The sequence below is a fragment of the Chroicocephalus ridibundus genome, chromosome 2, assembly GCF_963924245.1.
Source record: "Chroicocephalus ridibundus chromosome 2, bChrRid1.1, whole genome shotgun sequence".
Classification (NCBI taxonomy): domain Eukaryota; kingdom Metazoa; phylum Chordata; class Aves; order Charadriiformes; family Laridae; genus Chroicocephalus; species Chroicocephalus ridibundus.
Window position 1 is genome coordinate 46,834,688 of NC_086285.1, and position 25,404 is coordinate 46,860,091.

At 40.6% G+C, this 25,404-nt stretch overlaps 1 protein-coding gene across 2 annotated transcripts in view; it reads right to left on the reverse strand.

Moving 5' to 3' along the window:
* The window catches only part of ZNRF2 (zinc and ring finger 2), a 61,498-nt gene extending 37,068 nt beyond the window's left edge, over positions 1-24,430 (reverse strand). For both annotated transcript variants that reach the window (XR_010069874.1, XM_063325277.1), the window contains exon 1: positions 23,461-24,430. Coding sequence is in view for 1 of the 2 variants with exons in the window: in XM_063325277.1 (XP_063181347.1) it covers positions 23,461-23,941 (481 nt within the window). In the remaining variant the exon portion in view is untranslated. The remainder of the gene's footprint in view (positions 1-23,460) is intronic.
* Positions 24,431-25,404: the final 974 nt, after the last annotated feature.

Consider the following 25,404-nt stretch of genomic DNA (forward strand, 5'->3'; position numbering starts at 1 on the left):
ACGCAGAGAAGTCTTCTGAGCAAACTGGCCAAAATGCATACGAGGTCTTATGAAAAAAAGAAATGGGAGAGACAAAGTAAACACTGCACTTGAAACGCAGCAGACAGGAACAAAGGAGCAAGCCCCAGGAAAAGGCAGCATCTTAGAAGACAGCACAGATAGTGATGCTGCTTGAAAGCATGCAGAAGACAAAGTCTCTCGGAGAATCTCAAAACTATTATTCTACTACACAAACAAGGCGATAATGGAGACCTGAGAAAGCACAGCATTTACAGACAATTGGTCTGTTGTCTACAAAGTTTTTACCAAAGTAAGTGAGGGTAAAAAAAAAAGAAGTCCTCACTATGGCAAAACTTTGTAAAATCTGATTTTGTTGAAATACTTACCGATAGCCTACTTGTTCCTGCAGAAATAGAGGTAGCAATGACAAAGAAAAAAGGGGAAAACCAATCAATGACAAAAAAGTCAGAGCACAAAATACTAAAGATTACAACTGGGAAGAGCATATGTAAATAAAAAGTTAAATTATTATGTGGGATCTTCTCAGGAGTTTAAATATTAATTCTAAACATAATACTGTTTCATTTTTCAACAGCAACATTAAATTATATATCAAAAGTAGTTATCATTACATTTATCATTCAGTACAACAGAAAAATTATTATACCTATTAAAAGCACAGTTTTAAGAAAGTCAAGGACAAATGTTTCCAAGCATATTTGTTTTCTTGTGCTTTTTGTCTCATTTTTTAATCATGTATACAAGAATTTTTATTGCCTAAGCACAACAGCAGACTTTCCTGCATTATTATACTCTATATTTTCCTGTTTAGCTCTCAAAATAGCAGTCCTCCACAGAGGGCACCAATTTCTTAATTCTGCAGAGAAACATCTAACCTAGGGACTAATTTGCTTTCATTCACTTGAAACTGTTGAGAGTAGAGTAAGTATACATGTTTTTTATTTGAGTTTGGTTGGGGTTTTTTTCCAGAGTATGACTTAATAATAAGGACTGAACTTAGAAAAGACCGGGCTGAAAAATATCATTCATCCTCAGCACAAAGGACTTTTGTTTAAGGAATAACTTTTTAAAAAGTACTGATATCTCTACCTATCATAAAGCAGCCTTTTGTTTTTAAATGGGAAATTCAACTAAGAGAAATTCAGTCTGTATTGACCCTTCTATTCTTCCAACTCGGAAAATATTCACCTTAGTGTATGGACTATTTCAGAAACTAGGATGCAGGTTCATCAGAAGCCAGTCTTTTAACAGAATAATTAAAAACAATCTTACAAAATGAGAAGACCTAGAGTTTCAAAATGCATAATTTAGAAAGGTGTACACTGGAATTAGATCATTAAATCCTGCAGTATTGGCAGTATTTAACACGAATTAGGTACAAATTTTGATAAAATGTGAGAGAAGTTTCTCAAGTTTGAATGATACAGCATTTATGTATTCTAATTACTAGTTTTGCAAAAGTTCCTGTTTCTAAGATAGAACCTTTTAATAAGATTTGGGGATGAACCATAGTAAAGAAGGCATTCAAAATGCCTAATAGAGGAATAGTAAAGAAGATACATAATTGGTTCTGAAAAAGACAGAACTGAACCCATAAAGAAACTTCTAACCAACTTTTCTTAACTATTGTCAGTAAAAGCTGAAGAAAATCAAGCTACTGACTTACATGCTTTAAACGTATCCATCATGACAGGTTCATCTGTATTTACAGTCTTTTACCTCTATGAAGAGAGAGTACATAGCACCCATAACGTATTCTGCAAAACCTTACAGAACACCCACAAATCACAAACCAACCAAACTTTCAGATGACGTGCCACACCATTCCTACCACAGCAACTAAGTTAGCAATGTAATTCTTGCTTTTTCATGGTTAAGATGCCACTGTTTGAACAAACCGTTAAAAAATATTTTGTGAATCATTCACTTTTTAGATGATCTTTGTAGAGAAGGCTACTATTTTCTATGTTTCTCTGTTTATCACTGCTGCTTTAGTCTATCAGTCAAATTGTTGAGAAGTTTGATTAGTTACCTATTTTAAACATCTATGCTTAGAAGATAAACATCTTGTTTACATTAACTGGATCATCATAGTAAGACACAATATGAATGCATACACACACACAGCATACACTGTAAATAAGTTTTAAGAAGGATGTGCAGTTGGAACAAATTACTTAAAATTATAGATATTTTGACTTTTCAGCAGTTTGAAAAATGGCATGGTAATTTCAATGCTTTTACTTATCCAATTATGGCTTTTATTTAAAGAAGTATATGCTTTCATTGCTTTATCTGTAATGCTACTGAAGGTTAGAGAAACTGCAACCATTTAAGTAGTACATTTTGTTCTTCACTGTTCAAACAAAATCATGATCTGTCAATTGATATATGTAAGCATTATACATAAAAGAAGGAGGCACTGTCTTGAGTTTGTTTGAATACTGAGATAGCATGAAACAGCAACATGCTAATAAATTCTATTTTAATAAGAAAGGGGTTTTGGTGTTGGTTTGGAGTTTTTTTGTGGCTTTGTTTCGGTTTTGTTTGTTTTTAAACAACTGACTAAAGAGCAATTATAGTTAGTATTCCTATTTCAGGAATGCCCTTATAAGATCATGATCATAGCGTGCCAAGTGCTGTAAATATGTTTGTTCACATATACGTATTAGTCCCTCCTCCAAAGAGCTTACACACAAAAATAGACAAAAAAACCCAATGGTTACAATGGGAGCAATGTCTCCCTTATATACTTTAGAAAGGCAGAAAGAAACTTGCCCCAGCTTACACAGAAAGATAAACAATTCTCATAAGTCTCTAGTTGTCACCTTATATAAAAATGTTATTTGCCCACATTGACATTGAGACGAGGGTCACAGAAAAAGTAAATCATGATATAAATTTGCTCTGCCTTTTCATTTAGCCCTGCCTTCTTAACCAGAGCCTTACCTAATGAGTTAGTAAGGCTCTACCACAGATCCCTAAAACCAGTGACTGAGCAGTTAAAATATAAAGAATGAAATGCTAAAAAAAAAATAAAAAAATCTGGTCTTTCAAAACCAAAAAGAAAAAAAGATCTTTAAAACTGTTCTTGAGGGCAGGATAAAGAGTGCCAGAGTTTGAGCCTGCACTTCTCTCAGCTCATTGATGTGTTCATCCCTTCACCTTCCCTCTGTCTCTTGGCAGCACCACCTCCTTTGCTCTTGTTGTCCCTTCCTGCATGTGAGCATCAGCTGGTGGGGACCAGCCCAAGCAAGCAGGACTTTGAGCTTTCCCAGTGGTACACTGGAGCAGCCTACTGCACCTTGCTGTATTAGCAGGCCTGCCAGGAGTATATAAAATAATTCAGAGACTGACAGGATCAAAACAGCAGCTAGAGGGCAAAGACCAGTAAGGTACATTTAAGTAAACCCTTCTATGATATAAACAAAGCAAACAAGAAATAGTGGACTTCTAGAACAAGCAGCAAGCTAAGGAAGGGCACAGCCCAAACATATACTATTTATATACTTCAGCAGCAAACAAATTATTTAAAGAAAAAACTTCCATGATGCACATTAAATACCCAACACCTAGCTCTTCATAAACAACTAGGATTTAGTTCTCTTCCAATTCCCACTTTTTTAAAGTGTAAGGCATTCATTAAAAAATAATTTATGAAAACTCCATCACTTCAGACATCTAAAGTCCTGAGATAAGTCTACTCGGGTCTACTACTACGACCCCAATGCCAAAATGATTCGAGACAGATTTATGTCTATTTTCCCATTGTAACCTTTCATTCTAGGTTGAAAAAAAAAAATCACAACTTCCCAAAATCTTCTGTGAAAAAAACAATAGTTCTCTAAAGGCATGTTCAGTTAAATAAGCCATTCTCCAAGCAAGAAAGATTTTATACTGCTAAGTATTTGGCTACTGAATTGTCACGTTGTTATTTTTCACAGACCAGGTTTTAAGAATTGCAAAGAATTCACATCATTTAGAGGTATTTTTCTGTTTTAAATTAGATCTCCTCCTTTATCTAAGAGGAGCATTAGCCTCTCAAAAAGACTTCTCTTTCAGTAGACAGAAGCTGTACTTTTAATGGCTTATAAAATAAAAATCTCCATGATGCTCTTGAAGGATAACTCTCTCACACTTAGACCTTTTTACCAGTTTTCTAGAAGGCTTTCTTATTCTGGATTTTAGGAGAGGTCAAAGTAGCTGTTTCCCACATGGACACCAGCTTAAATCCAGTCCTTTTGTTGTAAGAGAAGCCATCAGAAGGCAAGTCCATTGCGCACAGGTGACTGTAGTAAAAGCAACTGTGATAAATTGCACAGTATGGCCACCAACCAATTAGTGAGATTAAGGCAGGCATAAGTGTGGCAGTGTGCTCTCCCCTTTCCCCTGTTTCCCCCCCCGGCTCCCGCTCAAGCCGTGGCCATCTGCGGGAGTTGTTATGAGTTGCAATTGAACTTTGGGGGATGGCTGGCAACACAGACAACACACTGTCTGGAGTGGGGACCTAGATATTTTGTTCCCTTGTGAATATGACTATAGGTCAATTATTTTACTCTATAAATAGTGAACAGCCCAAGAGCCCTTTGAGCTCTCCTGCACAGCAGTGGGCTGCACGCCAGGGTCTCCCCTTGAGTGGGGACACTCACTTAAGGTTCTGCTCCTTGAGGTTGAGCAATTCTTTGCCGCAACAGGTTCTCAGTGACTAATAGCATGCTAAACTTTGAAATTTTAGCTAAGGGATATAAAGGATTGATTGCACATATATAATCCTTTAGACATAAACTGTTGACCAAGTCTGAGACTAGGATTGGATCCAGCCACACCTAGACTCCTCTCCGAGAGGCAGTTTAGAAAGCAAGGGGGTCTTTTCTGAACCTCGTGACTCGATGGGGGGGGTCTCCCTGACAGCTTGTCTGACTCTGGCCTCTATGCAGTAAATAATCAAGTGTACCCTGGCATCAAAACTCGTAAAATGCTGTCGCATTCACTACTAACTTTGTTAAACCACTGTTTCATGTTAATAAATATTTCACTACTTCTCTCTTACAAGTGAAGTTAATCACTCTGCCCGCGACAATAAGTCATTAGCTCTAGTGAAAAGACAGCCTTGTTCCAGTTCTTCCATAGTAGACTCCATCTTGTATTAAAGACTACTGAGAAGTAAGCCACAGGCATGTAAAGGACTGTCTCTGCCTCCAGATTTTTTTGTTTCATCAAGTGACTTTTTTAAAAATTTGCCTTTCACTACCATTTTCAGGAACACCTCACAAGAGCTCCCAAAGAAAGCCTAACATTCCTGTTGATCATCACAAAAGCACACTCTTCCTCTCTCTAGTGGAGGTCTTGCCATAGCTGTCCTTTACAGCAGTTGTATCAAATCAGAAATCAGACAAGTGGGAGATGTGCCAATAAAAGAAACCTACTTTCATTGTTTTTTCTTGAGAAGAAGCAATAGTCAATACAATTCCTGGCTTTCTGCAGTGAGAATGGCATTTAAACATTTAAATTTACATCTCTGCTTTCCAGAACTGTGTAGACATTGTACCATTCATTCTATTAATCCTATGATCTACAACAGCAGTTTCTGTTTTGGAAAACATCTCCGCAGGCAGGCTACAGAAGACTAACAGCTGTCTAATCTTTCAGGGAGATCCTGCAGCTCTAGGTCGAAAAATAAGTGAATGCTGAACTTGTTCTGCGAACAGAAGACTGTAGCCTGACATGCTGTCTTCTCTGGTACTTTCCACAGAACGTGGTAGGACAGACTAAAATTCTGCTCTTGGTCTAAAACCAGTCCTTAGCTAAAACTGTATCAAAACAGTTCAAAGCTGGCCTAAATAAGACCAAAGGAAAAAAACTGATGCAGTTGGAAGGGTTATGTCATACACATGGGAATATAAATATTTCACACACAAGTATGTGCTTTTGGGTAGAAGTCAACATAAACATGCAAATTGCCCTCCTTCACTATTGTGTAGGTAGGATGATTTTTATTGATGGCAGAGACATTCAAACGACATTGAAAATTAAGCTTTTAGTTAAGGAAGGGAGTTCACAGCACATAACACATAACATCTATACAATGACTTCCAGAAAGAAAAATAAAAAATTCAACTCATTCACCACGTTTCTACCTGCAACAAAATTCATACAAGGTGCACTAAATCTTGAGACAGACTAATATTGTTACATTCTCACCTAGTTACTCTAGAATCATACAGTAACAACACTTCATGGGGGAAAAAAGTTCACTTAAGCTCTTAAAAAAATTAATCAAATGTTTCAGATGCATTTATGTCAATTCAGCATGTTACTCAACCCACAACATAGATGGGATTATAAATCCTGCAGTATGTTATTGTTGCTCTTTACCTAGCTTGGTATCTCGCAAAATTGAGGGTAGTACTATCCAGCAAAATAAAACAACAAGCATTTTGGAATAAATTCAAAGTACCTTTTGGACAATACAGTCTTCTAATCTATTGATATTCTGGCAAGAACATGTATACACAAATCTGAGTCTTTAAAAACAATTTAGACAAAAATTCTGATCACAAATGTATTAATATGGACAGCTACAAAGCTGCTTTTATTTTCTTAATAGACAACACAGCTTGTATACAAGCAATTTCTAAAAGATACAGGATCATATTCTAAAGTACCAGTTATGACAACTTTTATTATCAATTGCTATTCCCTCAGGGACATTTTTATAGAAAGAAATTGAAAGTGAGGCAAGGAAAAACCCTCTTATAGAACTAGTAGCTTTTGTGTTGCACTAGCTAATCTGTTAAAGTAGGTTTAAAATTTATTTAAATGTAAATGTACATGATGGGTTCCACCCTCAATCATGTCCCCCCCATCCAAGCAAATATGAAGTGTTTCATTCACTATTCAATCTCTCTTTGTTTCTGTAATTGCTCTGTAAACACACCATTCTTATACCAAACCTAAGAAATCAGAATGCCAGAAATACCTTTTAGAATACGACTTCAATAAAAACCTTTAACTTATGTTACATGTCATCTCTCCAATGAAGCAAGTTTAAGGGGAGAGGAAAAAAAAAAAAAATTAAAAAGTGGAATGCAACCCCGGAAATTACCGAGCAGCTTGCCACAGTTCCCAGATATATGGCAGAGGTCCAACTTAAACAAAGAAAAGTTACCCATAAGTTAGGGACAACTGATTTGGAAACATAGCTTTCCCAGGAGACAGAAGAAACTCTAGTACTAATTTTGTTTAATGATGCTATTTCCATTTTTCATTTAGAAGTTGAAATGCATGTATTCCAACAATTGAAACAGCAAAATCAGTTTCTTTTCTTTCCTCCTGAAATTCACTTTATTTCTTCCAGTAGGGAGGGAGTGTAAGAAATGCACGTGGGCTCCTTTTTTATTTGTTTAGTAGTAAGCTGAATAAAGCTGCCAATGTTCTTACCATCGTGATGGTATGGTAGTATACTGAAAGGTCTTCAGCATAAAAAGCAAATAATATTTACTTAGGATTCCCACCCTTAAGGAAAATCCTGCAAGACATTTGTAAAAAGATAACAGCAAGTAGGAAAAAAAAGCACATACTATCTTAAATAAACTGTACTTAACAATAGGGGAAAAAATATTCAAACCACATAGCTCTCTGCAGCAGGGTCATAAAAAGAAAGGAAAAAGGTCACTGAAGTATTTACAAACCCTGTTTTCAAATATGAATCAAAGTATTACTGTGTTTTCCATCTTGGCTTTGAAAGCCATTAAGTAAAATTAAATATTTACAGGTTTTGTTCTTTTTCCTCCACACAAAAGATGGATCTTATCTTATTACCTCAGCATTACTGGATGCAAAACTATCCCTTTTCAAAAGTAAATATTTCAGAATACCACCTTCTAGATTTTCACCTCTTGTCAAGAAAAACTAATGTTATTTTGAAAGGTTAATCTTACAGTGAGCCTCCTGCTGTTCCAAGTGTCTTTCTAATACTAATTCAAAACGCATCAGAAGTTTCTCCAGGTTTTTAAACATTTCAGATCAAATATTTTCATCATCTCATTTTTAAAAAGCGGTGTCACATAGCGCCAAAGGAAACTGAATGAACAGTGTGTCTGACAGGATCTGTATAACCTGCTTTTTTCTCCTTCCACTTACTGGAAGGAACCAAGCAGGGAAGTCCAGTTGAAACTACAAGACTAACAAAACTTTTAGCAGAAAATGAGAACTAGCTCCAGAAAGTCCTTAAACCACGTGAAAAACAAACAACAGAGATGAAACTAAGAAGGAGGAAGCTAGCTTACCAGTGTTTGAGAAAGCTGTGACAAGAAATCTATTGTCTAGGATAAAGGTGAACAAATAGATGAAGACTGAACTTCTAAAACCCAAATAAGATTTAAAACAAACCAACCAACCAACCACAAACAAAAAACCAACACATAGGCACTATAGGAATATGAGTCAGACTTAGAAAAAGTTACAAAAAGCATTCCAGGGGAAGTCTATCTCATCTATTCTCAAGGCTGTCAAAAGTTGCTTTTGGTAGCACAGGGAACTGGGGTAAGCGAGAGTCTATCACAAACTCTTGGACTTTTAAAGACAATTCAGTAGTCCAACCAGAAAGCCTTGGGCCAGCTATTCTTGTACTATTGAAGTACTATTCTTGAAAGTCACCTTCTTTTGCCTCCAGGCTGAAGAACCCGGCGCATCTGCCGGGGCAGCGGCGGGGGCACCTGGCGGGGAGCGGCCCGGCCCGGCCCGGCCGGGAGAGGCCTCTTGAGCTGTCCAGGGCGCGGGTGCTGAACAGGTCTCTGGCCTGGGAGAGACGCGTGGGCTTTGGGTTTTTCCTCTATTTGGCTTCTGCAGAACTTGTGTTAAACCCTGAACAATTCATCCTTGATTATTAGTCTTTTGTTAATCCTGTTATTAAGTGCGGTTAGCCAAATACCACAACAGTGACACAAACAGATATATTATTACATGAGGTCTGTCTTCTATAGCCAGGACAAAGTCAAGCCCTTTTAATGGTTTTTACTCTTGGTCTCTAGGCAAGATTCAAGGCTTAAAGACACAAAGATACTAACTTCAGTTTGTGTAAAGGATGAGGTATATGCGAATGTAAAAAAAAACAAAAACAAAAACAACCTGAAATCCCCTTTATTTATACAGCACTAGTGCCAATTTGTATACACAGTCACAATTGTACTTTTGTCTGTGTTATGGAAAGGTTTTATAACATTTGATTCTTTGAATTTTAAAGAATAATTGCTGATGGCTTTCTTGTTTATACAGGAAGAAACAGCTTCAAGTTTACCAGCTAACACAAACAGTAATACCAGATAAACATCTACCTAAGTCTATTTTTAATGAATACTGTTATCACTCTATCCTCCTGAATCTGGCTAGGCAGACAGTCGCTGACAGAAACAACTACTAAAGTTTTTTAGGACAGTTACTTTACTGTTAAATCTTGTCTGCTTCATTACCACTCTGGTCCTTTTTTCTCAGACACACCTAGCAAATTAGAGCTTTCTACAAACCTAATTCAAAGTAAGTGGATATAAAAATTTAAAGATACTAAAAAGTAAAAGTGCGATAGATGCCCTTTCAGTTACATTTCAAGGCTATATACGTTGTTGAAATTATATCTAATAGCAAGAAATTTTCAAGTACCATTAAAAAGCAAAAAAGAGCCCTTCACATTTGTAATGAAGAAAGAACTACCCGTCAATAAAAATGAACCAATTGCAAATTTCTGCATTCAAAATTGGGAATCAGTTGTGAAATAGTAAGAGTAATTTGCTTATTAAGAAGTTTTCCAATGGTAAAATTACTTGTCAAACTAAAATACCCAAGGAATTAGATGATTTTCCATTAAGAAATTAAGAAAGAAAATATAAACATCATCTGCTCGGAATGGGCTAAACCCAGCTGATCCCACATTCAAGTGCCGGGAAGGAACTGTTAACCTCAAGGTTCCTTCAAGTGCTTTGATCATCAACAAAGAGCCTTTCACCTACACATTACTCATTAAAATTAAATCTGTTCTTGTAAATCCTTTTGTGTAAAGTTTTTGGGGAAAAGGCATTGTATGCCTACTAACCTAACAATAATCATGAAAATTCATTTATAATGTCAAGAACAAGGCCCGTTATTTTCCAACGGACTGTATGAGAAAAGAAAATGCAATGTTTAAGTATTGTATACAACAATAACTGACTGTAATAGCTGACAAAGTGTCTTTCCTCTATATTTACCCCTCTATGGACAAGTACTTACGGTGATATTCCTAACCCTCAGTTATAGGGTTCAATTGTCATACCATTCACTGACTTTTATGGTTGGAAGGCACCATTAAAATTAGCTTGCGTTTTAGGCGTTTCTGCAAAGGACTATAAATCTGTCAAATCAAGATGTAAATACCAAGATTACAGAAAGAGTTCCTTTCCTCCAGCAGATGAAGGAATTCTTGTCAGTTACATATAAGAATTCCTGACAAATGGGACTATGTTCTTCAATGCAGATTTGTGAGCATACCAAAAGTTCTGCATGTGCAAGACTCACTGATGTGAGTAAAGCTGTCCTCAGTGTTTTAACTGTACCAGTAGCTTAAAAACATTGTACCTAGTACATTTATCATCACTGCCTGAAGAAGCACAAGGCTAAATGTGTCAGAGAGAAACTACACTAGGGAAAATGCAAGAAAAACAAGGTACTGACTTGAGGCTTTTTTTCCTTTCCTATTTCTATATGAGATTTCACATGTCTGAAATTGAATTACAAGTGTGTAATTTTGTAAATTTACAAATCGGTAAGGCATATACAGAAAACTGACAGGATTAGAATTTAATAGGTTAACATTTAAGTTCCAGGCTATACTGCCTTGTGCTGTATATACAGCACATTTACTCAATTAGACCTTTGAAGAAGCAAGTTTAATCAGTTTTAACTTGTCTGCGCTTCAAAATATTGCTAACGAAAAGAAAAAAGTTACATCGCAATTTTCAAGTTTGGGGTAATTCAAGTCAGAAAAGCTGGAGACAAAAAAAAAACACCTAAAAATTGATATCCTAAAATAAAGAATTTCATCAAAATGGCCTCTCTTCTCTTTGATATAGAGCCAGTTATCTATTTCAGTGTGTTTCTCTTCAGCATTACTCCTCCATTAACACTACAGATATACCTACTGCTAGACAAAACTAGGATAACTAAGTTAAAATCCAAATTAAATATAATACCCAAAATTATGTCTTCCTAGAAAAAAAAAGTTCTAAACTAAGACACTGATTTTATTTTTTTAAACATGAATATTTTTAAGATTCAGCTGAATCAGTATTTCTGCAGATGTATTTTTGTTTTCAATAGCACTTCAGTTATTGATACAAGTGTTGGGAGTACGATGACTCACAGAAAACAGCAAGAGGGCAGAGAAAAGGAAGAAAAAAGGAGAGGCTCTGAATAAGCTATAAACACACAGGACTACTGTGTCACAGGATCACAGGTTAAGAGATTGAAAAACAACTGTATCAGCACCAATATCCATGCATCCTGATTTCCTCTAAGTAAAAGTAACATTACAAACAGCACCATTCCATACAGACTTTCCCCCCTCCTCTCTTTACTTTGAGGGTGGCAGAGCCCTGGCACAGGCTGCCCAGAGAGGTGGTGGAGTCTCCGTCTCTGGAGACAGTCAAAACCCACCTGGATGCGTTCCTGTGCAACCTGCTCTAGGTGACCCTGCTCTGGCAGGGGGGTTGGACTAGATGATCTCCAGAGGTCCCTTCCAACCCTACGATTCTGTGATTCTCTCTTGCTTACAAATTGGCGTCCTTTTCAGAGGATTTCCTTTGAGATTAACATTTCCTGGGATGCTTATGTTTTTCATTCATTTTAGTTCTGCATCTTTGTGGAATAATGTCAGGCCAGCCACATGTTGAATACAAATGTTTTGTTTTAAACTTGTTTCAAAGAAGGCTTGCATGCTACAGCTAACAGTTTTACAATTAAGATAGGCTGCAAGGGGACACAGCTGCTAAACAGCCCATTAATAGTCCAAATTCATGAAGGGAAAAGGAAGAAAAATAAGAGTCCCTAGTGGTGCATCTTATAATTAGTATTTTGCTGCACTTTGTAAGACGCACAACATTTTACAAATATTACAGCTAAATAGAAGTAGAGACATTTTACTACTTGCAAGCATTTACGAGCCTTCCTCAGGTTGACAAATTATTTTGCATACCTTTGCATACCTGCAAGGTAAGGTATTTGTAGAGCAAAACAAGGGGAAGAATCAGAATAATCCGCAAATTGATACCATCTGATCTAGAACAGAACACCTTCAGGTCTCCCATTCTCAGTTCATCAGAGCTGTAGCTAGAGTAATTTCCACAATTACAGGTAGTATAGCCCAGCACCCTGTTTCTCAGTATAGTTATCAATCCAGATGCTCCACCAAATCAACAACATGGCTGTATAGCTTCTCAGACTCAGAAAGCCAACAACATTCAATACCATGCTACACCCTCATTTAGTACCACACTACACCTATACCTGCTGTTTTCATTAGTTAACTAATGAACAATTGGTGGAATGGCAGAGATGTAAGGAACAACCTGTGGATACGAAAATACAAGAACCACCTCTCCAGTACACTTCAACAGGGATCCACTTCATTTTTTGATGCTTTTGGCTACTTCTAGCTTAGCTGCTAAGTACATGTTTTTCATTAATAAAATACAAAATCTGTATGCCAGGATTTTCATGAGTAAATTAAACTCCAGCTAAAAGGGAGGTCAATATCATTAACCCACTATTAAAAATCAGACAACAGCTGTAAATAAGCAAGTACTTTGCAGAGCAAGACTGTCATGTCCATTACAACAAATATAAGGCAAGTCATACTTAGCATTGATAAGGACTGTTCAGAGTATAATTTTTTCAAAGAGTTGAAAGAAATTACGGAAATTAATTCCCACTGACTTTTCTAGCACTACTAAAAGCAAAGACTGCAGCAGAGGTCCTGGAATCTTTTTGCTCTGTCACTTAATAATACTAAATAAAAAAATAAGTTAAAAGGTCTAACATTTAACAAGTTTTTTAAAAAAATATTTAGCCAGTGGTCAAAATTATCATGATCCAAGATCACAGCTAGCCACTCCCTAAAAGAAAATCAATACTGGCCAGCACTTAAAAACTAGAATGCTTTTGGCAACCACTCCATGAGTTCAGCTTCCATGACGGCATAAACTTGCCTTATCTGTGTGGATAGGAACAAACCATCTCAACACTGTCAGCCCAAGCAGTCTTCATAAAGCTTAATTCTAGACCACTTTTGACAAATCAACAGATTTCCCCAACATATTAAACTGTTTAATGTCAAGAAATTACCTCATCTGAGCTTAAAACTCTTTGGAACATTTCTTCTGGATAAAGCTTTAAAGCAAAATGTACAATCATTAAATACATTTTAAAAGTTGGTTGCCTACACACCTGTAGAGGGAAGTCATATATACTCACCCAGACCACTAGAAGGAACTCTTGCCCCCCAGCTCCAAATGTGTCCATCGTTTCCTTTTGACTTCAGCTGAGCACAACTGCGTGCTTTACAACTGGAGGGGCACAGTGGAGACACAAAGGAGAATAACCTGGCCTGAGCACATCATCCCCACACTTGCATAACACAAGACACATTATTTGTGTTAGCCTTCTTATCTCTTTCCTTGCAGCAGAACTAGTCCCACATTTGCAAGGAACATTTTCTCCACTCCCTAGTTGCATGCTGTCACTGGATCTTGGTCTTATCAAGTGCGTGAAAAACAAAGTTTATTTTAGCACAACATTTATTACGCTGGCAATGGAATCTGTTCTTCCTCCAAACTGGAAGTTATTTCAGTAATGTATTTTATTTCTGTATATATTGTACATACAATATATACGTACATACAATCTGTATGTACTGTATTTTGCTTTTATATAAAAGCTTTTTAAACACTTCGCTTTTTCACATCCATGGTTACAAAGAAGCCCAGTATCATCTGTCTTTACAAAACACACAAATTCATGGATATGAGACATTTGGATATAAACTAATCCAAGGCTGAGCTGTAGCAAACGTACAATTAAAACTAACTGAATTCAGTCCTGAAGAAGTAAGGCAATGCCTGTACCCTTGTTGTCTAGTATCTAAATGTTAATCTTCTAGTATACAAATGTTAGGACAACTGAATTAGATATTCAAAGACTGTTTCTTTAATATGTGAATTTCATGCTGTTTTCATTCACATGCATTCTAGTAGATCATTTCCTTTCAGCCAGCACCAGCCTTATGGCTCTCTTGCACAGGTGGAGCAGGTAATCTATTTCTTTACACAGCACATTAAAAATATCAAAGTAGTTTTACAATTATGTTTTGTTATTTTGGAAACATAATTCATTAATAGATTGATAGAGCTTTAGCAAAAAGTGGGGTATTTTTTGTTTTGAACTCAGACAAACATCTACTTGTACTACTCCCAATATAGAAAGGAAACAAGTATCTATCCACACTGATCTGACTACCTCTAACAACTATACCCATAAGAATAAGGGGGGGGGACACGGGACACAAAACCAAAACACTCAAATCAACCCTAATTGACCATTAAGGTTGCACAATCACAACAATGAAAAAATAGAAAGCTCTAGGAAGAAAGTTGCATAGGTAACCCTCTATTTGCGCACTTCACACCTGAACTCAGTAATACTACCTTTCAGGACACTTCATCAAAATCACCTCTGAAGATGAATCATGCTTATCCACTTTAAAAGACTATAGGAGGCCTAGGCCATTTGCTGCACAAGTGTAATATGCCTTCCAACATTCATAATGCAGGGGTGTGATTTTAAACTCATTCCTCCCAAAGGACAGCAAAACACCCCAGAAAATGGGCAGCAAATCCTGAAGTCTGGCATCTTAGGTTACTAAAGTCATCCTTACTACTCTAGCCATCCCTACTGATGCAGCAAAGACAATGACAAGAAAGAGAACTGCCTCATGGTGAAAGCAGTTAAATGACCATAGAGAACTGCATTTTACTATTGTTACTGTTCTTTATATTCTGAAGATTGTCCACAATTATCTCTCTGAAATTTGCTTAACTGATGATGCTCTGCTCTATCTGGTAGGGCCACAGCATTTTCTCAAGATGGGCGAGATCTTTCCCCATGCTGGAATTTCAATCCATATTCATGCTGAAGAATCAAGGAGTGATGTTCTCCAGCTCACAAGAAGTAAAACTCCCGACAGCTGCAGGAAGGCAGGATTCAAAAGTGGCATGACTTTCAGGTTACTCTCTAGGATTTTTGGCAGGGACATAGTTTATTTTCTAAGTTTTCTGAAAGACTATCACCAGACTGTTCGAGATTTCATTATAAAAGAAAAATTTTGAAGATTCTCAAAATACTGTGTGTTCAGGCAATATACAGAAAGCATTTCTAAGCAGACCTTTCTTTTGCTACACATGGAAAACCGCACCAGTTTTAAATTTCTTTCATGAAGGCCACATCTGTTAGTGTACACTATGACAGTTTTTATTTTAGCAGCACAGAACAACTGCATTTAGGTTACACACAGTGCAATTCAGCAAGAACTCATCCTTCAATTTTGTGTCAAATTCAATACTTGAAGACAGGTGCATCTGTATTTCAATGAGACATGGCTCCCTCCTCTTTTTGCATTGAGTCTTAATGATTTCAGAAATGTTGAAAACTCTATTTCAACTCAAGCAAATGTATATAAATCTGTACTTTATGGAAAAAAAAATTTCCAGGAGAATATAACTAAAGATTCGTTTTCCCCCACAGAATAGCCTTTCTGCATGTTCAAGCAATGTGCTAGAACTGACATAACAAAGAATGTTATTTACTAGCGTTGATACTACTCCAGATGCTCAACTAACCTCTCATATCTAAAAACTCCACCTTCAATTTTTAAAACCATAAAGAAATTGCCGTATAAATCAATCTGACACAGTGACTAATTATGGTAGCCAGACTAGGAAGTGTTTTGGAACACCATTAGTTTTAAAAGCCATTTACAGTTAAAATGTTGCTAAACAATTGCTTTATATAAATAACACTTCATATGGAAAGCCAAATATATTGTAACAGCTCATTTTTTTCTTGCCACTATTCTTAGGTGAATTTATTATAAGTTACTAGAAGACATGCAAAGTGCATGCCAGATGAGAACTCTGTATTTATAGCACACTAAGTCGGTCAGCAAACAGAATCTACTAAAAATATCCACAATGGTATGCAGCACACCCACCCTTTGGGGACTATTCAAAGGCTGTGGTGGTCTGATTTTTAGACAGAGCAGACAAGAAAGAAGAAAACACCCAGGTAGGTCAGTCACAAAAGGCTAAGAGTAACGGAGTCAAATCCCATACAATGCTTCACACCCTGTTTGGCAGGTAGTCAGACATCCCAAGCCCTAGGAGATTTTCCTGTGTGCTTCCTGATCTCTCCAGGCCAATACTATGCAATCTCCATGCAGGGAACAGAAGCACGTGCCAAGTGAAAGTGAGACCAACTCATTCTTACTATGGCTTACCCTCCCATTTTTGCGAGCATCAGGAATTTGAAGCCTAACAACAGGCACCCACCAGACAGCTCTGGATGCACACCGAGACATCCTTATGAAAATCACGGTGATCATTTACAAAGGAAAGGTATCTTTGGGAAAATGGGCACTTGTTTAGGAAATATCTAATGAGAGAACAGACAGCTAAAACACTTTCCTGGATGCCTACGAAGTGCTGTTCTGATTTTACTCAGGTAATCACGGTTTTGACACAAATAGTTTTTATTTATAAGGTAAAAACTCAGAGCGCTCAAAGGTTTCTCACTGTTTCTTTTCACAGGTTAAACATCTGCAAGAACATGTTCTATTACCACAGTAAATTAACACAATCTATAGAAATGACCACACATCTCTCCTGAAACTAATTAAACCATTAAAGAGCAGCAGACACACTGCAGAAAAATCTTGAAAATAATAAAAATTTGGTTCATATATCTGCAAATAGCAGGGAAAACCTATGCAAAAAGCTTCATAACATTATTCAAAACTTAAAAGTTTCATGCAAGGCTAAGACAGCAAATCAAGAACATTTACATGATGAAGTTTTCCATGAGCAGCTGGCAGGAACAGGAGAGGAGAACTTACCCAAACAGATGGGTAGGCAATGTGTTTTAAAAATAGTTTTGAATTTCTAGCAGCAGCAAAAGGCTTTCTTTATAAGACAAAGAAATTACTTGGGAGGTTGTCAGAGACTAGTCTGCAATTATGTGAGTGAACATGAGGCGAGGCACACTGTCAGGATATCGGGGTTGGATTTGGTATTCAGAAGACATTAGAGGAAAGCCTTTGTTTGAACTGGCACTGCAAAGGCTCAATCAGGTATTATCACTGTCTTGATAGCCAAAAGAAATATTTATATATGCCATTACAATTAGGCTGTTTCCTTTTCTTCAAACCATTAACTATTTACGTTTCTCCCCTAAATGCAATACTGCCATTTTTATTATTTGGCTTCTCCTACCCCTTTTTGTTTACCATACAGTAGGAAGAAAAAGAAGCCCTTCAAAAATCCTCTGACGCTTCAGTCTTTACTCCAGTGCTCTAAGCCCCTTATCATCACAGAGACCCTGCTCCCTCTTCAAGTGAAGGAAACCCACGACCGCACCGAGGGGCTTCAGGACTACCAGAAGATCCAAACAGTGATCATTTAGTTCTTTTAGCTCATTTGTCAAAATATGTAACATTTGAGACTAAAACCAGCCTGCTGACTGAGCTGGAGCAGATGGGTGGTGGTAGCGGACTTTTTGCTTCTTATTCCTGTCCCCCATCCACTCCTTAGGAGAGTTTACGTCTCTGCTGCACAGAAGAGCCCGCTAAACGAAAGAACAGCAAGACCCTGGAAAGGACTGGATTCCTCAAATTCATCTGTCAGAACACCTGAAACTCCCTATCCATAGACTTCATCCTTGGACTGCTTTCCTAGCACATTGGAATTTTCAATCTGCATTTTGCTTAATGGAATGATAATACATCTCCAAAACCTCCCTTATCTTCAGCGACTGCTGAAGTGACTCTTTCTTACCTTGGATTCAACTCATAGGCATAACTGAAGAGAAAATGAGGCTCACATCTATCTTCCCCCCAGTCTGTGGTTGTTGTGAAGTTATCTGTATGTGTACAGACATGTTTGTATTTCTCTCAGCTCCCAAAATGGTCTCCATTTTAACCTCCTTCTACAACCAGCAGGCTTCAGCCAGCCTCTCATTGTTATTGCTCTCATTTTTATAGAGTGGACAAACATAGATATGATTGTGTTTCACTGGTGCAGCCAAGTGAATAGAAAAAAATCAAACCATCAAAGCAGAGACAGCCTCTCAGCTTTCACTGCTCTGCACCTTGAAAGACCTATGAACAGCAACAGCAAAACTATCTGAAAATGCATATGGGATTTTTTGCGTTCACAACAGCAAATAGCAGTGTTATCATACCTCTGAAAAAAGACAGAATTTGTATGGGAAAGTTATCACTTTTATTAGACTAAATCCTTATGCTCTTTCCTCATTCTGAATGGTTAGGAAGTAATTTAGAGAAATATACATTGTCTGAAAGATTCACTAGCCTTCCTCAAATATAAAAAAAAAAAATTTCCAGCTGCCAGGAAAAGAAGGTATATCAAGCAGTACACCAAGGCACACAGGCTGCAACTGCAATAGCAAGTTTCACTACTTCTAACACGTTTCACACACACAGGATATCTGAATAGTCTCATTGCAAAGCACGCTTCCCAACACGTCTCCCAAGTCAGGGGGCGAAGACCTCAGAGCTACAACTTTGGCCAGGAAAACAGGAGCAGCATTGAAGTCTGAAATGTTTAAGAGTTTCATGATTTCTCAAAGCAATAGTACTTGCGTGAGTACTACTGGGAGAGAAGGCAAGGAGTGACCAAGCCAATAGTCACTCCCTTGCCACTTCCTCCCCCAAAAAAAGGTGTGAGAAAGATGAAGAGAACCTGAAAAACATATTAAAATGTAACATATATCTAAACAGATCAGATGGAAAACAAAACAAGATGCAGCTTTCTAGGCAGTTTGAGAGATGTCTAAAAAACTTCTTTTCAGAGACTTCACATAGTTCTTCTACTGATATCCACTTCCCACAATCCAACAAGTAATTCAGGTTATAACCTGTGGATTTTGTGAACTTTCTTCTACAGAATAAAGAATTCATTCAATACTTCTACCAGCTATTATTACAAACAAATGCTATAAGGTTCTACCCATACTGTGTTACATACATTCAGTAGCTGGTGATAAATCCTGCACTGTAAAGTACTTCATAAAAAAGCCTGATCATTATTTGGCTTGAGAAGAATGTAACAAACTTCTCCTAATGAAACTGAACAGATGCAACTTAATCTCCAAATTATTACTCCAAGTCTTGACATAGGCCTGAAAGCTGTTAACAGTTGTACCTGACAACACTGTATGTTTAAAAACCTGTCTATAAATACGTCATATAAAATTGTATATGACTGTATATAACACAATCTGAGATTTTGTATAATACTTGTATGATCTCTGCTCAATGAACTTGAATGAAGAACTGATGTGGAAATTTAAACGACTCAATACGTAACATTTCTGCTCTCTTCAGCTGAATTTTTACATATTCTTCCCTAGGAGACCTTGAAAGACAAAAAATATTTAAAGGCTTTATTCTTGTCTTATAACAATATTCCCAAGAAGAGATTTAAATTTGAATGCCAGAAGGATATTTATAGTGTTTTTACCAAGAATTCTCCCTGCTGTGACCACCCAGAAACAGGATCACAAACATGAAGTGGGTTCTGAGGAGCTGTCAACATTGTAAGTGACGGAAGTAACACATCAGCCGTTACCCAAAGCAAAGAAAATTTTAAAAAAGTCCATTTTTAGATGAACCATTTGCTGCAAGCATCATTGATAAAAATAAGCTATACTGTAATTACAGCGGTAGCTTTGCTACAGTGCTGACAGTCTACGCAGGAACACTTACTGCCTAAAAACACAGTGGAAAAACTAACTGTGGATCTTGGGGCCAACTCTTCTACACGCTGTTCTTAACAGGAGGTAAGAATATTTACTTTGGGGCTGGGAGAGAGGGGAAGTCCCATTCACTGAGGAACAGAGTGGGAAAACACAGGTCAAAATTCCTGATAACAGTGTTATCACCTTAAAGGAAGCTGGAACTTGGCACTGTGTTGCAAGAAAGCTCGAACGTCACGTGCAAGTTTGGCCTCTGCATCTGGGAGTGCCATAAGATCTTATGGAATTTGGGTCTCGCTCTGCTTAATGCTCTAAGCCTACTCCAGACATGCTTGCAGCACAAAGTTAAACACATATATATTTATTTTATTGTGAGACCAAGTCCCTGATTATTCAGTGAATTGGGCCCTTCCTGAGGTGAGACATAAGGTTACAGAGCAGTATTTACTCTGTTACACTGATCATAAAGGTGCACCAGCCTGAGGTCAGACAGGAAGATCGGACCCTTAGAGGCAGGAAAGGCTGCTGTTACTACAGTTCCTATTAAAGGAACACAGAAAGTAACTGATCATACTTTCCAATACATTAACATACAATAACATAATACTTTTTATATTCTCATTCAAATGGCATATTAACAAGCATAGTATGGATTTAAGTATGCTACATTAGAGAGTTAATATTTATACATTACTTCAGCACGCAAAGCTGCTCAGTAAAAGTGACAATAGAGTGTAATTCACTAATGGCAAATTAATTACAGTAATTTAACAAATACAACACCCACATGTCACTGATTGATGAAGCCAAGCAGTATGCCTAAAAACAAATAGTTGGAGATTCAGTTCAACTTATGGAAGTTATTCTTGTTCTCCTTTTTTATTTTAATTTTCATAGAATTGCTGCACTAAACCTCAAAATTAATTTCAGTTGTTTTCAAGATAAAAAGAAACAATTCGGCTAATTTGCAAGTTACAAAACAAGGGAGGGGACTTCAAACATGCTTATGATACACAAGATAAATGCCAGATACCACACCTAGACAAGCTTGAGCTAGTTACCATCAGGACAAAAACAATGCTTCAAGTTATTTTTCACCATGCTGATGCTACTAAATGTATGATCTCCAGTGGGGCTACTCATTTCCAGCAAGTTATTGCAAGGCATCAAGAAAACACAAAGCATGCAACTAAATAAGGATGCCAACATTCAATGTGATATGGTATAATGTATCCCTGATATCACAGAATATTTAAATTGCAAAACAGAATAATGTTTCAAGTTGTGAAGGCCTTCTTCACAGGTGTTGCAGTACCATGATTAAACAGTTATTCATCCCAATAAGAAATACTAAGATTTTTAAAAGAGAAAAAGCAAGTAGATTCATGATCATCTTATGACCACATAAGGACACTGTATTTTGAAACTTGCTACTCAAACCCCTAATATATGTATTCCTCATTTATTAATCAGTAGATGAAGAGGCTGTACCCATACTAGCACTTTTCCTCACCAGGAAAAGCAAGAAGCTTTGCATCATTTCAGTCTTATGTCCTCTTTAATATGCCAATTTCAGAGATTTGCAAAATATGGTGTAGTACAGCAATTAGTAGACTGTTACATGCCATAGAAAAGTACGATCAAATTCAGAGTTATTCTGAAGAGACCTTTGTGCATCTAAATAAACAGATGGTTATTGATCCTCATCACCGCATTTACATTTAATCCAGTCCCTCCTGGAAGCGAGGCAGGTTGCAAGACAATGTTTAAGTGAGGAGGAAAAAAAAAAGTTTTACCTTTGAGCAACAACTGGCTACATATTTTAATGATTTCCTTGTGCTTAGCAAGAACTGCATAATACTCCGTGGTAGGGCATTCCTTCATCACTAAGAGAAATGCATGCACCTTCTTCCCCCACAAGCTACCTTGACAGTGTAATGAGCATCCTTGCAACAAAGCACTCCTATTGAGCAGCTTGGTACTATGAGATCAGTTACACTTTCTTAAGGGCAAATATTCCTTTGTTATAACAGAGTTTGACAGCTTTCTGTTAATGTTCAACCACTGCACTGGGAGGAAGCAGTTTTAGATCTAGGAAGTAACAGCTATACTGTCTTCAGGTCAACACACCAACAACATAAGGTGGCAGGCCATGTGACAGAAACTTTGCGCACTCTATGGGGGTGAGACTGAAGAGAGCTCTGCTTTGGCTAAAACTAGGCTGCACTACAGAAAAGAAGAAAACACAGTCTGCTACAAATATTCACAAACAGATTAGCTAGAATACAGAAACATGAGTTTTACATTAGCTTCCTCTTTCCCCAAAGAAAGCGTTTGGGGAAGTTGGTTAGTACTTAAACAGGTTATAATACATATATATATAAGAATTATCAAAAGAATGAAGTCATTAAAAAAGTCACCTTGCACCTTAACGTTTGACTTATACAACAACGACCTTTAGAATAAGCAGTACTGAAAGCAGTCAGCAACACTGAACGCAGCTGGCAACTTACAAGCAGACTTTTAAGGTCTTTAAGGTAAAGAACACAGGCAATAAACTGCAAGTCCTATACCAGCCCTATTCATCTCAATATCACAGGAGAGACAAAAAAAAACAACCTATGACAACTTGCTCCACGTTTAATATGCCTCTTAAAGGGCCTCAGCTTGGTTACTTCAGAGTTCACCCGAGTGTTTCTCCTGCCTCAAGAGCACGTGTGGCCATCCTCAACATTGTACGGTACCGGTGCTGCAAGCCTGTACTTGAGCGGCAGGGACAGCTATCCGGCTCTACTCATCTCTTGGGGGGAAAATAAACAAAGAAACTTACTTTAACTTCTGTTTTTCTTAATAAGACTTTCAGAAGAACCCGAGAACTTAGAAAGAGGAACAAGCATCAGCCACGTATTAATCAGTACCTTAAAGAGGTGTTTGGTCCGATTTTAGAATAAACGGCGGAGACACATGATCCAATTAAATTCTAATTATGTAAGTAGTCGGCAAGAGTATTTACACAGGCACTGATTACAGCTATTAGAGTCTAAAGTCACCGGCCGGAGAGTCTCCGCTTCCTCTTCGCAGTCCCGACCGCACCGCCGCGGGGTTCGTTTCATTTTTAACCTCCCCCTTTCACAGCTCTCGTTACAAACAATAGGAGACGGTTGGCCTGACACCCCCCCACCCCCTCCTCCAAACCGTGTCCCCCTCCGGCGGGCGCAAGCCTGGAAGAGCCGCCGTTCTCCTCAAAGTGATGATTCATTACCCGTCCCACCTCCGGGCCGGGAAAGGAACCCCCCCCACCTCACCCAGACCCCCAGCTCCGCAGCAGCGGGAGAGGCGGCTAAACCCTCCCGCCGCGCTGGCCCTTACCTCCGAACAGGTGCGGCGAGAGGTGAGCGGGCAGCGAGCCGATCACTAGCCGGGGCCCGCCGGAGGAGCCGCTGCCGCCGCCACCCCCCGCGGGCCGCTCCCGGCCGCCCTCCTCCGGGGTGCTGTTGACCGAGTCCTGCGAGCCGTAGGGACCGCTGCTGTGGGGGATGTTGAAGGCGGACTGCGCGGCCCGGGCCCCGGAGGCCGTGGCCCCCCCTAAGGACCTGCTCCGGGGTGCCGACCCCGCGGCACCCCCCGCTGTGGCCGCCGCCGCCGCCGCTCCTCCTGCCGCCGTCGCGCCGCCGGGAGCGGCATGAGGCGCCGCCGCCAGGTGCGCGTACCGCCCGCCAGCGCCGGCCGAGCGCCCGCCGGTCCCGTTAGCGCCGCCGCTGCTGCTGCTGCTGGAGGAAGGTAAATCCCCGCCCGAGTACGCCCGGGTGCGGCCGTTGGCGGCGGTGGGGCTGCTCTGCTTCGCGCCCATGGTCCCGCCGCCGCCTGGCGCTGCCCGGTGCCCTTCGCCGCCGCCTTCCCCGCGGCGCCTGGGGACGGCGGGAGTCCGGCCCCGGCGGGGGCGATCCGAGCCGCGGGTCGCGCCGGGGAGGGGGAAGAGGGTGCGCCGGGGGAGGGGAACGGGTCGCTCGGTGGGTCGGTGTCGAGAGGGGAGAGCCGCCCGCCGGGATCCGGCTCAGCTGGCGGCCCCGGCGCGGCCGTTGCTGGCGGGTCTGGGGCGCCACCATGAGCTGCTCGGGACGGTGCTGGCTCCCGCCGGGCGGCCGCTCGGCCCCGCCACTGCTGCTGCTGTGCTCGCCGCCGCCGCGACCGCTGCCGCCATCCTCCTCCTCCGCTGAGCCCTGTGGGGGGCAACGGCGGCAGCAGCGCCGCCGAGGCCGCTCGCTCGCCCGCGGCGCACCGTGCCTGTGCCGAGGGAGGCGGGAGGGGGCGGTCACCCCAGCGCAGCCGCTCCTCTACCGTGTCGCCATACTGGGGGCGGCACCAGCGGGCGGGATGGGGAGCGGTTACGGGCGGCGGGGGCCGCCGCCTCTCCTTCCCCCCCGCCACTCCGCTCCGCCCCGCCTTCTGCCCCTTCTCCTCACGCAAGGTGCGGGGCAGCGCCAGGAGGGCGAGGCCGCCCGCGGGGCTACCAGCCTTCGGTCCCCGCGGGAGGGAGAGTCCCCGAGGCGGGGCCGCTGGGAGCGCGGGGCTGAGGCGAGAACCTGCCGGGGGGTAGGGGGGGGAGGAATGCGAAGGGGGGACGCGGCTGCCTGCTCGCATGGAAGGGGGAAGCCAGGCGGGGCGCCGGAGCGGCCGCCCCGGCCAGGAAGGAGTTAAAAGCCCAACTGCTGCCGGCAGCAGGCGAGCTGTGGTGGCTGCGGGCCGGGCGCGCGCGGCGGCCGTTAGGGGCGGCCGTTGGCGGTGCCCGCGAGCCCTGGTCGGGCGGCGCCGGCGGCGGCCGCCGCCCCCCCTCCCTTCAGCGCGGGGTCCCGCCGGGTGAAGGAGAGGAGCGGCTGCGGCGGAGCGGGGTGGTGCCGCCCGCCCGCCCGCCCGGGGAACCGGTGCCCCGCTGCCGCGCCGCTGCTCAGTTTGCCGTCACAGCTTCAGCAAAGCGCCCGGGTGCCCGCGGGCGCGCTGCTCGGCTGGGCCGCGCACCGGCTGAGGGGCGATGGGCCCGGCCCGCCGGTCCCCCTGCCTGGGTTTGGCGGGGTGGTTGGCGTAAGGGCCGCTCATCCCCCAGCCGGGAGCTTTTCCCGGGTAGGGGACTTCCAACCCCGTCGGTTTGCCGTGAGCCTCGGTTCTGGTGGTATATGCGGGGGAGAAGCTGTGTAAGAAGGATGAAAATCTCTTATCTCTTTGGTTCACAGGCGGTATAGGAAAATCCTGTGGACCTCGATCTCTCAGTCAATCCTTGTGTAAAGCTCTCATCAATAATAACGGAAGTTTTTCTCT